The sequence below is a fragment of the Lycium barbarum genome, chromosome 3, assembly GCF_019175385.1.
Source record: "Lycium barbarum isolate Lr01 chromosome 3, ASM1917538v2, whole genome shotgun sequence".
Taxonomy (NCBI): domain Eukaryota; kingdom Viridiplantae; phylum Streptophyta; class Magnoliopsida; order Solanales; family Solanaceae; genus Lycium; species Lycium barbarum.
Window position 1 is genome coordinate 16,628,872 of NC_083339.1, and position 13,344 is coordinate 16,642,215.

Genomic DNA, 13,344 nt, shown 5'->3' on the forward strand with positions numbered 1-13,344 from the left:
ACCGCTATATAATTTTTCTAATAATATTTTATTAAAATAGTATTATATTAATTTAGTATTTTATCCCCCCCCGGCCACACCACACACACACTCTTCACCCCACCCCCACCCCACCACCCACACTCCACCGCTCACTTCCAACCAAATCATCACCCTCGAACGCACTTCATCTTCACCCACCTCTACCCCACACCACCACCCACCCCACCGCTCCACCCAACCCCCTCCCAAATTTTCTATCTCATATATTTTATTTTACTTTTATAAAAAAAATGAGAAATTGTTTCTTACCAATCCCCTGCACTAGCCCCCACCCACTACTGTTGGGATCGAAATAACAGGGCGTCATGCGAAAGCTTACAATTGCAAACCTTGAACAGCGATAAATTAGACAACTAAGAGTATATAATAAAAAGGCATAATATTGATATGGGATTTTTGGTCAATTGACCTACATATGAAAAACTAATACAAAAAAACATAAAACCTATTGAGAAAATTATCTCCCCCTAAACGAAACTTTTGTAATGACTACATTGTGGATGCTATTGTTTGTTTGCTAGTTGTGGGAAGGAAGTCTTCAATTTATAGATGTCCAAAACTTTTCCTCCAAGAAAAGGGTTACTCAAATATGGAAGATTTATATATCTTTTGGAAAAAGTAAAATCAATTATGGTAAACTCTTTGCCCTTCCTTCAAGAAAAGGTAAACTCCAAATATGATAAGAAAATCAGGGCAAAACCCTAACAAATCTCCTCTTTTGGCCTGGATTTTCTTGACAAAAGTTGATTCGTCTTTTTCACATAATCTTCATCACTGCTGCTTGCCATGGTTAATAGTAGACATGGTTTAAAAAATTTGAGCCTTGTGCGTTAAAAGTGAGCACAGGTTAAAAGTGGAGCCCATGCGTTAAAAGTAAGCATGAGTTGAAAATTAACGCTCATGCGTTAAAGTAAGCATGAGTTAAAAGTTGTTTTTGTTTTAAAAATATGCAGCAGCAGGATTGTTGAAATGTGATTGAAAATTTCTCCACATGTAGTACTCTAGATATCCTTTTTTTTTTTTTTTTTGGATAAAAATCTTCATTATCTTCAAATTGGCTGCATCTTGATATGAATCTGCCTTAAACCCATCTTCAACCTCGTTTTACCGTTGGCTCTGATACCACTTGTTGGGATCGAAATAATAGAGCGTCATGCGGAAGCTTACAATTGCAAACCTTGAACAACGATAAATTAGACAACTAAGAGTATATAATAAAAAGGCATAATATTTATATGGGATTTTTGGTCAATTGACCTACATATGAAAAACTAATATAAAAAAACATAAAACCTATTGAGAGAATTATCTCCCGCTAAACGAAACTTTTCTAATGACTACATTGTGGATGCTATTGTTTGTTTGCTAGTTGTGGGAAAGAAGTCTTCAATTTATAGATGTCCAAAACTTTTCCTCCAAGAAAAGGGTTACTCAAATATGGAAGATTTATATTTTCCTTTTGGAAAAAGTAAAATCAATTATGGTAAACTCTTTGTCCTTCCTTCAAAAAAAGGTAAAATCCAAATATGGTAAAAAAATCAGGGCAAAACCCTAATAACTACCTCTCGCCACCACCGACCCAAACCAAATTTACTATGCAAACTTCCCATTTTTTAAAATAAAATATAGGAAGTAGAAAATTTAGGAGGGGAGGGGAGGGGGGTGGTGTAGAAAACAAAAAATCAACTTTTCTTTTTTAAAATAGTTTTATTTGGTGGGGGTGGGTGATGTAGAAAACAAAAAAAAATGATGGGGTGGGGGGAGGTAGTGGGTGGTGTAGATAACCCAAAACAATTTTTTTGAGAGGGGGTAGAAAAAGAAAAAAAAAAGATTAAAAACTTTTTTTATTAAAACGTAAAATTTTTGGAGGGGGGAGTTTGGTGGTGGTGGGGTGGTGTGTGGGTTTTGGTGGTTGGGGAGTTTGTGGAATACCACTTGTGGACTTGTTTTCCCTACTTCATTAGTGAAGTCATTTACCTCATTTTTAAGGAACTTATTTTCCTAAAGAAAATATTTTCCAAATTCTTTTACCAAACAAATATATGAAAATTGGAAAACATTTTTCGAAAAATGTATTCCTTCATATCGAACGCACCCTTAATCTTAATAAAAATAAATGAGTCCTTACCTAGCTATTCACATACCAGGAAGTTTTACGATACAAATAAAAGTATATTGTAATTCCCCTTAGGGCAGATACCATGACACGCTATTATAATTTAAATGTCTTTTTAATTCTTTAATATGCAATTAAATATCCTTAACAAAACATATATGACCTCTTTAGATATATAGTATACATTTGTCTAAAAAAATATTAGGTTACCTTATTATATTCATGATTCATAGAATAATTGATTTACCTTTGGATAATTCTTAAGTTCTAGCAATAGTGAATGTCAATTTGTCCATCTATTTTTATTAATAGACATTTCATTAGTTTCATGGATAAACCAGATTTTTATATATGCACATTTTTCATAAACATGCTAGTTTGAGCGTTTTGATGACTAATAAACTATATAAACATAAATGCATACATAAAATAAATATTAGAAAATGTATGCATGTGAATACTTTAACCGATCAAGTTTGTCACTTTGATAACTAATACTATAAACATAAATATAATGTATGTACAAATATCATACATTCTAGCTTGACCACTTTGGTGACTAACAAACTATATAACTTTAAACACATATACAAAATTCAGGGGCGGAGCCAGAACATTTGATAAGGGGGTTCAAGAAAATTAAAAAATAAACACGCGAAGAAATCAAAACAAACACAATTCTCCATTGAAAGTGCAAGTATATTACTACAACTGTACACGGCGATGTTTCATTCCTTGAAATGTTTTTATAATAACATCATTAGAAGTCCTATTAAACACATCTTTTTCTACATAAGGCACCAAGCAACCACTAAAATAACTCTCATTCATTCGACTCCGCAAGTCATTCTTGATAAACTTCATTGCCGAAAAAGCTATTTCAACGGATTCAGTGGCAACTGGAAAAATCAAGGCAAGTTTCACTAAGCGGAATACAAGAGGATAGTTTGAATGTTTCTTTGTCTGAACTAATCTTTTTGAAAGATCACAAAGTCCTTTTAGATCGGAGAACCTTTCATCAAGATCACAAACATCAATAATGTAACTCGCAAGTTGATTCTCAAGAGCCCCCATACTAAATTCATCAAAGTCATCAGGATAATGTTCAGCCATTCTCATTATTTTCCTGAGATCAAAACTAGAAAATGAGTCAATTGGATTTAAACAAGCAATTCCATGAAGCAAATCAGTTGTTACTTCGTCAAAACGATAAGAAAGCTCTTGAATTTGACAATCAATAACTTTGCAAAACACTTCAACGTAATAATGGTGTGAGACAGTACAACCAGCAAGTTTACGTCGTGATCTCAAAGAGGTAAAGTACGGCTCATCTAAATTAGGTATCAAAATTTGATACTTGATACAAAATTTAGATACTTTATCAATAAGCGAACCCCATTCTTCCTCCCTTAACTTTTGCAACCTTTTCTTTGCTACTTGAACAAGTAGCATGGCATTTGCGATATCTTGCTCCTTTTTCTGTAAGCATTTGTTAAGCTCATCTGTGATTGCTAAAATATCTCTCATCAAATGCAATATGAATGCAACATCAAATGTTTGACATGCTCTGAGAAATCCCATTGCCTTGGCACTTTCATCTGGACAATGTGAATCAACAACAATATCATCAAGTACATCAACAATTGAACCAAACATAAGAATAAAGTTACTAAAATATTTGTAGTGGGATCCCCAACGAGTATCACAAGCTCTAGTAAGACCAAATTCTTGATGCAAGCCTCTACCAGTTTCAAGTTCACCCATATCTAATGCCTCTTGAACTCTTTTCTTTTGAAATTCTCGATATTCATCCATGCGTTTAAAAGAAGCTCCCAACATATTCAAAATACTCGAAACCAATAGTACAAGCTCCCCCACTTCAACACACTTTTTGGAAACCGCAACAAGACTTAGTTGAAGTTGATGAGCAAAGCAATGAACAGAATGAGCCGATCTACTTTCTTGCCTAATCAACATTTTAAGGCCATTGATTCTACCTTGCATATTACTTGCCCCATCATATCATTGTCCACGTATATAAGAAAGACTCAAGGAATGTTGAGCAAGTAAATTAACAATTGCTTCTTTTAGAGATGATGCATAAGTATCTTGAACATGAATAATGTCAATAAGTCACTCCATCACAAATCCCATTTTATCAACATATCGTAAAACAACGGCCATTTGCTCCTTCTGCGACACATCAAAAGATTCATCAACCAACAAGGCAAAGTAATAACCATTTAATTCTTCTATGATAGCCTTAATTGTTTCAATTTTGCATGCAGTCACAATTTCTTTTTGAATCATTGGAGAAGTCATCAGATCATTTTGTGGAGCATGTTTCAATACAAAATCTTTAATGTTATCACACCTTTCAGAATACCATGAAAGAATTTCAAGAAAATTACCTCTGCTAAGTGATGGTTTAGATTCATCATGACCCCGAAATGCCAATCCTTGATTCAAAAGAAGCCTTACAACATCAACTGAAGCAGTTAAGCGGAGCCGATACTCATGCTTAAATTGAGAATCTTGCCTCACAAGTGCAGATTGAATAGATTGTTCTTGTCGCACTAGATCTTCACAATTCTTTCTTGCCTGATTATGAATGCTATTTCTGCCACCAACATGTTTTTTAAGACTCTTCTTTTTTTGCCAACTCCTAAACCCTATGGTCGAAAATACATCACCCCCTCCTTGATGAATATTATCATCTGCAAATAGATAGCAATTCAAACAAAAGACTGCATCTTTACTTTCACTATACTCCAACCAATTAGAATATTCACTAAACCACTGAGGATTAAAACGACGCATGTATCTAGAAACTTTTGTTTTAGGATGCTCTTTAAGCCGATGTTGACAAGAACCTCTCCTAAGGTATTCTCTTCGAATGACATCACGATGATTTGGATGAAAGTCCAAGATTTGAGTTCTTTCACTCGGATCATTCTTTAAAGAATTCAAATCAAATTCCTGAGAAGAAAGCAATGGTACTTCTGAGTGGTTGACATTTTCTTCTAGATTAGGTTGATCATGAGAGTCCAAACTTGATTTTGGAACTTTGGTAAAATAATTCTTCACTGACTTTTGAGACTGAATTATAATAAAAAAAATTAGTTAGAATTAAAGGCACAATATCAATCTTAAAAGCCAATAAAACAAAGCCTATTTAAGGACATCTAACTGTGAGAATAAAAACTCAATCTAGTACAATGCAATGCAATAATGTATGAAATGTGTATGCAATGCATATGCTGTGTACACATGTACTCCGATGATGGAACATCACATCTAGGTAGCACAACCTATGGGGAACCCGTGAAGTCCATGTACCTCACGATTCTGGCAACAACCTTGGCAACCGCTACCTCACGATTCCGGCAACAACCTCGGCAATCGCTACGCATATCCTCGATTCCGGGATAACCATCGGACATCGGTCCTCACGTCACTCTCATCCAACTGAGCCTAGCTCATAACAGTGTTTTCTCAAGTATCGTCAATGTATCAATAGTATATCATGAAGGATGAGAATGCGTGCAATGTATGAGTTCAATGTCAATAATCACAAGCACCACACATGGGCACACCAACAATATCATGGAAAGGCTACACAATAAGCCATAATAGAACACTATCCTCGTATCAAACGTCAATAAGATACTACAATATCATGGTCAAGAAATATTAATAGTCTCCACTATCTACTATCTCCACGTGACATCAAGTCAACAACAATAGAACAAGATAAGTCACAACACAACGGGGTGGCTAACCCCAATCACACAACAGGGCCCAACCTAAGACAATATCCAATCCAACTTCATACCCGAAGGTTTACATGTTTTCTCCGACATTATCGACTAAATATATGCTTCTCTAAACGAAATCTCACCATAGGGTAAACCGTAACCTACCTGGAAGGCCGAACAACAAAGTCTCCAATAATCAAACCTTGGTCATCCCTTTCCTTTGAGCCTCGAGATAATGAAAGTCTAAACATGTCCGAATCATGCAATTAGAATCAAGAAAAACATCAATCAAACCCTACTTTTATTCATAACCCAAATTCCCAACCTATCAAATAGGGTTTATGAACTAGAAAGGTGAAATTAGGAATATAAAGATCTCAACAAGAAATTAAAGCTCTAGGTGATCAATTCCCATCAATATCAAGCTAGAAAACCATCAATTTCCTCAAATTCAGATTCATAGGCAAAACCTCCAAATTTTGGTATAAACCCTAACTTTAAATTCACAAATTAAGCCTCGTAAATGGAAGACTCAAGTTACAAAAGCTAATGCCCATCAATAGCAGGCCAACCCATGCTAAATCCACCAAATAAACAAGGTTTTATCATCATAAGATCATTAGAGAAGAAAACCCACAAAACCCCTTTTTGTTCTTACCATTTAAGAGAAATCTAGGCATGGATTATTGATTAGGAAAAGCTAATGAATGATTTAGAGACAAGATTGATACCTTAGAGAAGAAATCAGTGGTAACCCTCCAAAATCGCCTCCTTAAGCCTCAAGAACGAAATATGGGAAAATGACTTAGAAATATGGGAAAATGACTTAGTGTCTAAGGGTTTAACACATTAAGAGGCTTTTGACTTAGCAATTACCAATCTGCGGCGTCGGGACCGCCACAGCAGTCCCGCTATGACGTTAACTCGGACCGTCACAGCAGTCCCTCAACAAATCACATTGCCTCTACAGCGACCCTTCTACAGCAACAGCGGCACCGCTATAACGGTTCTGGTAACGCCATAGCGGGCACCAGATACCAGGTCACATACTCAAATTTCATAACTTGCACCCGAAATTCGATTATCGCTCGGTAAGACCTGCTCACATGCATATATGTTACCTCCCGTAAAAATGCGCTACGAACGCGCTCGTGGTCTCAGAATCTACATCGGGGCCCCGTTGACCGAGTCAACCCTCGAAACCTCCAAACTAGTAATCCAAACCAAGTCCCAAAACGCACCTGAGTGCATTGGGAACCGAACCGAATATGCACACAAGTTCTAACAGACCATCCGGACCTCTTGTAATCGACGAATTCCAGAAAAAGGTCCATTTACCCAAAAGTCAACTTTGAGTCAACCATTTTACGTAAGCCAAATTTCCCAAAACTTACCCAAATCAACTCCAATGACCTCGGGAAGTGTGCCAACGGTCCCCGCGGGTCAAATATGAGCTAATAAAGCTCGAAAAAAGATTAAAAGGGTCGAAAATGCAGTAATGGCCAAACGGATCGTTACACTACCTCGGATGCATAACAGGAGCCACGAACTACTCCACCTGAGCCTTTTGTTCCCGAAACGCCTCAAAATGATGGTAGTCTAGTAAATAATATTGCAATTATGTAAATGACCACGACAATCAACTAATCGGACGAGAAATCAATTCGGGGAAGGTTACTCAAAATACCCATAACAAGTCAGGAGGGCAAAACGGGATATTAAGTGTAAAATTACCTTACCCATAGTCCCAACAATCATAATCCTTAAACATTGGGTTTCTAATCACATGAAACCCTTCAATTTCATCAATTAGGCAAAAAATAAAACCAAATTGGGTGAAACCCAAAGTCTCAACATAGATTCTTGAAATAAATAAGCAATTTCATCCTAGAAGGTGACAACCTACACTTCTAGATGATATAAATAATAAGCTGATCAACATTCCACAAATTAAATAAGGGTTTCATGAATTTAGGATTCTAGGATTTTCATACACCATTAAAGAACCTAGAACTAACATGGGAACTTAAGGGAGAAGGAAAATGAACAAAGTGATGATTAGAACTTACCCTTAAAGATGATTCCACCAAGTTATTGAATAAATCGCTTCCTTTGCTCTTAGGAACTATTTTTGGGAGTTTGTGACTAATGACTCGAACATAACAATATAACAAATGGGTTTCTGTTTCCAGTCGATTGCTGCAGCGGTCACCAGTTTGCCCCAATGATCTCGCTGTAGCGGTCGGGCTGCAACTATAGCGGTACCCATTAAAAGACACTACTCGCCATAATGGTCAAGACCGCGCCATAGCAGTCCCGCTATTGTGGCCCACTATCCGCCATGGCGGACACTTCCTACTCCCTGATCACCACGATGGTGGTTGACATCCCGCCATGGAGGTCCCGCTATAGCGACACCAACCCCGCTACGGGGGTCACACCAGAACTAGAAACTTCTAGTTTTTCACCAACCTTTCCCGATATCCCGACACAAATCTGAGGCCCCAAACACACAAACTAGATATGCACACATATGTAAAAACACGCTACGGACTCACCCGAGGCTTCGGAATTCCCAAAGGATGTCTAGATTACCAAGTCAACCCAAATGGAATAAACCAAGTTTACAAACAGTACTCAAAATACAACCAAACGCCTCGGGAACCGAACCATTCACCCCACCAAGTTATAATCGACCCTCCGGACCTCACGGAGTCGACGAAAATAAAAAAAAGGTTCGTTTACTTAAAAGTCAACTATTGGTCAAATACTTACACTTAAGGATTCTAAATCCTTCAGTTTTCACTAGACTCGTTTCTAGTCTCAGAAATTGGTCAACAGGGTTAAAATGGTCAAAAGGCACGTAACAACCTAACGAGTCATTACATCAACCATCACAACTATCACCACCACCCCACTAAAAAGCATCTCCACCATCACTAGCGAACATGAATGTTTAATTTTTTTTAATCAAATAATAACTTTAATTTATTAGATTTATATTTATTTTCTAATATTTAGTTACTTTTTTGTTTGAATTATATATTTATTATGTTTACATAAATGCATTATGCACATTCAGATGTTAAAAAATTAATAGTCTTAATCATTCAGTGTTCAGATCTAGAGACAACATCTTAATCATTTATACGTGCATTTAGATTCAGACGTCTTAATCTTAATGAAAACAAATGAGCCCCAGTAAATGAAAGAGTTTGTTAATAATAGTTATTATTTTAGATACCACAATTTTAAGTAGCATCTGTAGGGGATCCTCCATTCAAGGGGAAGAGTTCTCCCCGCATGTGAGCTAATCTCAATCACATTCACGTCCATGCTTGTTTACCACTATTGCTGTTACCATTGTACCTCTACCAAAAGATCATCGGCCCTCAATCACTATAATTCCATCTTGACTGTTATAACACTATTACCGATGATTTATGAGCTGAATCTTGTGTACCTGGGATTGTTTTTAGCATTAGGAGGCCAATGTGGAGTTCTCGCAATGCTAGTGATGATTTAAGAATGACTGGTGATGGAGTTGTGCCGATGGAGTTTTGACCGAGATAGAAATTTAACTTCATAGAGTAACTGATCATTGTATGAGTTCCATTCGGGATGAATTGTGGGTGAGATAGTCAATTTGAGCTCGGAGGATAGAGACCTGGTTATTGAAAGTTATGATAAATGATGGTGTCCGGGCTAGAATTTCGACCATTTCGCATAGTGCAAAAGAAAGTTTCACCATTTTCCCTTATAAAAAAAGATCACATATTGAAAAGATTCTTCCATTAGTCAATAAAGGTAAATCTTTAACCCATTTAATAAGACAAAAGTAAATTTATTTTTGACCTCAAATTATTGACGGAGGACAAATCTACACTATTACACACATTTAAAGGACAAATTAAGCATTTTCCTATTATAAACATAACTTCACATAAAAAGATATTAAAAAAATCAATAATTGAGCCACGAAATTTTAACCAAACTGACTCTCAAATTGGACCACCAATCTAGACGAACAGAACGTTCAGCTACTGCTACCTAACTAAAACTGATATGACTAATTTAAAGTCTTCTGTCAATGTCGAAGCTGTCATCGAATTAGAAAATGATTTGATAAAGAAGGTACATTAATGCATTTGCGTGGTTGCTACTCACTCCGTTCCATTTTAAGTGTCGTTTTAGCTTTTTTCACGCTCATTAAGAAAATAATAAATACAAAATATAATTTACTAAGTGACTCATATTTAATTACGAAAAATATATTTGGCACAACCACAAATGGCACAACTCCACCTTTTTAGAGGTATTAATATAAATTCAAGTGGACTTTTGGCACAAATTGCACAATTTTAGAAGCAAATTTCAAATTCATTCAAATTTTACTTTCTTTATCCAAAATCATTATTACATTTTTCTTCCCAATGACAATCACTAGAGAAAACTGTGCCTTCATATATATATATATATTCCTATTTTCTATTTATTTATTTATTTATTTATTTATTTATTCCATATTGTTTTATTGGTCATCAAATAGGTGTTGATCAATTACCCATCATAAGAAAAAAAGTAGAACATAGTATATAACCTATATATATACGCATATTCCTATTTTTTATTTATTTACTTATTTCTTTTGTTTTATTCGTCATGAAATAGATGATGACCAATTATCTATAGTAAGAAAAAAAGTAAAACTTATTATACAACCTGCAAAACTTATTATACAACCTGCTTTTTTTCTTATACAGTATAGACAAATTTTTGCATGCCTATTTTTCAAAAAAAAAAAATACTATTCAAAAATATCTTCTTTGGAAAACATATCTTCTTCCAATTCCTCGGATCTATGTACCTTTGTACTCTTTGATATAAGGCAATATATATGTGGTTACATAAAAAAATATTCTAGTAAAAATAGAAATAAAATTATTAACAAAGATTTATAAAAGTACATACTAACATGTATATAAATTCTTCATTTTTTCATTGGTCATCACAAAGACGGGAGAAGCTTATATTTTTCTTTTATTTCTTTTTATGTTTTTTTTTCCAAAGATTATGATGAAAAAGAGTTCATATTTAACATTGATGACCACCATTCATTAAACCTCTTTTCTCTTCATCTTTTATTTTTTCATTTATTCCTTTATGGTTGAATTTAATTGAAACATTAAATTAACTCAATTTAGCTAAACATTAGATATAATTGAGTAACAATTAACAAATTTTAATTTAAGTCAATCAATTTTAAAAAAATAATAGTGGATGTAACAACTCAACGTTATGGTTGACTTTAAATGAAATATCGAAATGGTTCAATTTAACTAAGTATTACTTATATAAGATTGAGTAAAACAAATTGATAACTATTGATTCAATTTCATCAATTAAAAAAAATGTGGATGTAACAAGTAGTCAACACTATGGTTTACTTTAATTGAAACATTGTATTATCTCAATTTAGCTACGTATTAGATAGAATTGGTAACAATTAATAAGTTTAGATCTAATTCAATCAATTTTTTTTAAATAGTGAATGTAATAAGTAGTCAACATTATGATTGATTTTAATTAAATTTCTTTAATTTAACTAAGTATTATATATGATTGAGTAACAATTAGCGACTTTTGATTTATTTAATCAATTTTTTATAATTTTTTTTAAAGATGTAGCAAGTAGTCAATACTATAGTTGATTTTAATTGAAACATTGAATTACCTCAATTAGCTATGTATTAGATAGAATTGAGTAATAATTAGCAAGTTTAGATCTAATTCAATCAATTTAAACAAAAAATAGTGGATGTTACAAGTAGTCAACACTATAGTCGACTTTAATTAAAACATTGAATTCCTTCAATTTAGCTAAGTATTAGTATAAATTATTGAGTAAAATGTTAGGTAAGTTTTGATTCAATTATAAATAAAATAAATGTGAAAAAAGTTGAAACTATGGTTGATTTCAATTGAAACATTTAATTATCTCAATTTAACTAAATACTAGATAGAGTTGAGTAGCAATTGGTGAGTTCAGATTTAATTCAATCAATTTTTTTTTTTTCAAATGTGTGGATAACAAGTAGTCAACATTATGATTAACTTTAATTGAAATATTGAATTGCTTCAATTTAGCTAAGTATCATGTAAGATTGAGTAAAATGTTTGCTAAGTTTTGATTCAATTGAAGATAAAATGTATATAAAACGTAGTCAACACTATGTTTGATTTTAATTGCAATGTTGAATTATCTCAATTTAACTAAGTATTACATACAGTTGAGTAACAATAAGCATGTTCAAATCTAATTCAATCAATCTAAAAAATACAGTGGATGTACCAAGCAGTCAACACTATGGTCGATTTTAATTGCTTTCAATTTACCTAAGTATTATACATGATAGAGTAAAATGTTTGCTAAATTTTGATTTAATTCAATCTTTATTTAAAAAAAAAATATAGATGTAACAAGTAGTCAATACTATGATTGACATTAATTTAAACATTGAATTATCTCAATTAGCTAAGTATTAGATATAATTGAGTAACAATTAACAAGTTCTGATTTACTTCAATCAGTTTTCTTTTACAAAAATAGCGGATGGAACAAGTAGTCAACATTATGTTTAACTTTGAATGAAATATTTAATTTAGAAAAAAATACGGATAAGTATTATATATGATTGAGGAACAATTAACAAGTTTTTATTTAATTTAATTAACTTTTAAAAAAGGGCAAACAATATATGAAACAAGCAATCAACATAATGATTGACTTTAATTAAAACATTAAATTATTTCAATATAGCTAAATATAATATATCGAATTGAGTAAAAGTTGTTGCTAAGTTTTGATTCAATTCAATCATTTTTTCTTATAAAATAAATGAAATTTCGTCAAGAAGTAGACAAGTTTTCTATTTAATTTAGTTTTTTTTCTTCTATTGTTTACAAGATATTTATAGTGCACATTAACATGTAGTTTGTATTGTAGACCATATAAATAAGTTGACTATATAACTAAATTAGGTGTATGTCTATATGTATAAACATTTTAGAGGGAAAAATAAAAAAATATTTATAAAATATCAATTTATGATCTCTAATTGTTGGAAGAATAAAAAGATTAAGCATGCTAAGTGTAATAAATGTTTATCTGGGAGGGAAAAGATTTGGAGGAAAATATCAACTATGGAGCCAATTCTTCATTAAGGGTACAACAGACTTTTTAATCGAGTTGTGCCAAATAATGCCATCTTGAGTTGTGCCAAATAGCAGCACCCATTTAATTAAGGTAGATTGATTCTTCCTCTTAAATGTTGTGCATACTTCTTTAAAGTTAAAGGTATGGTTGAAAACAATTGTCAACTTTAGCTTTGAATTCCTTAAGTGAGAATTAATTTGGACAAACTTTTT

At 33.3% G+C, this 13,344-nt stretch overlaps 2 protein-coding genes across 2 annotated transcripts; both read right to left on the reverse strand.

Annotated features, from left to right (window-relative positions):
* Window positions 1-2,863: 2,863 nt before the first annotated feature.
* On the reverse strand, window positions 2,864-4,162 carry LOC132630406 (uncharacterized). The gene has a single exon (XM_060345987.1). It carries the CDS (start codon window positions 4,160-4,162, stop codon window positions 2,864-2,866), a length of 1,299 nt encoding a protein of 432 aa, XP_060201970.1.
* Window positions 4,163-4,291: 129 nt separating this feature from the next.
* Window positions 4,292-8,853, reverse strand: LOC132630407 (uncharacterized). Its single transcript, XM_060345988.1, has 2 exons — window positions 8,803-8,853; window positions 4,292-5,257 (listed from the first exon to the last, which is right to left on the reverse strand). Exons 1-2 carry the CDS (start codon window positions 8,851-8,853, stop codon window positions 4,292-4,294), a joined length of 1,017 nt encoding a protein of 338 aa, XP_060201971.1.
* Between the last annotated feature and the right edge of the window lie 4,491 nt (window positions 8,854-13,344).

Bases quoted from the DNA above. Each gene is read 5' to 3' on its own strand.
- LOC132630406 (XM_060345987.1), bottom strand. From the start codon at position 4,162: ATGCAAGGTAGAATCAATGGCCTTAAAATGTTGATTAGGCAAGAAAGT.
- LOC132630407 (XM_060345988.1), bottom strand. From the start codon at position 8,853: ATGGTGGAGATGCTTTTTAGTGGGGTGGTGGTGATAGTTGTGATGGTT. The intron at 5,258-8,802 runs GTAATGACTCGT...ATTATAATTCAG, and splicing joins TGATAGTTGTGATGGTTGAT to TCTCAAAAGTCAGTGAAGAA.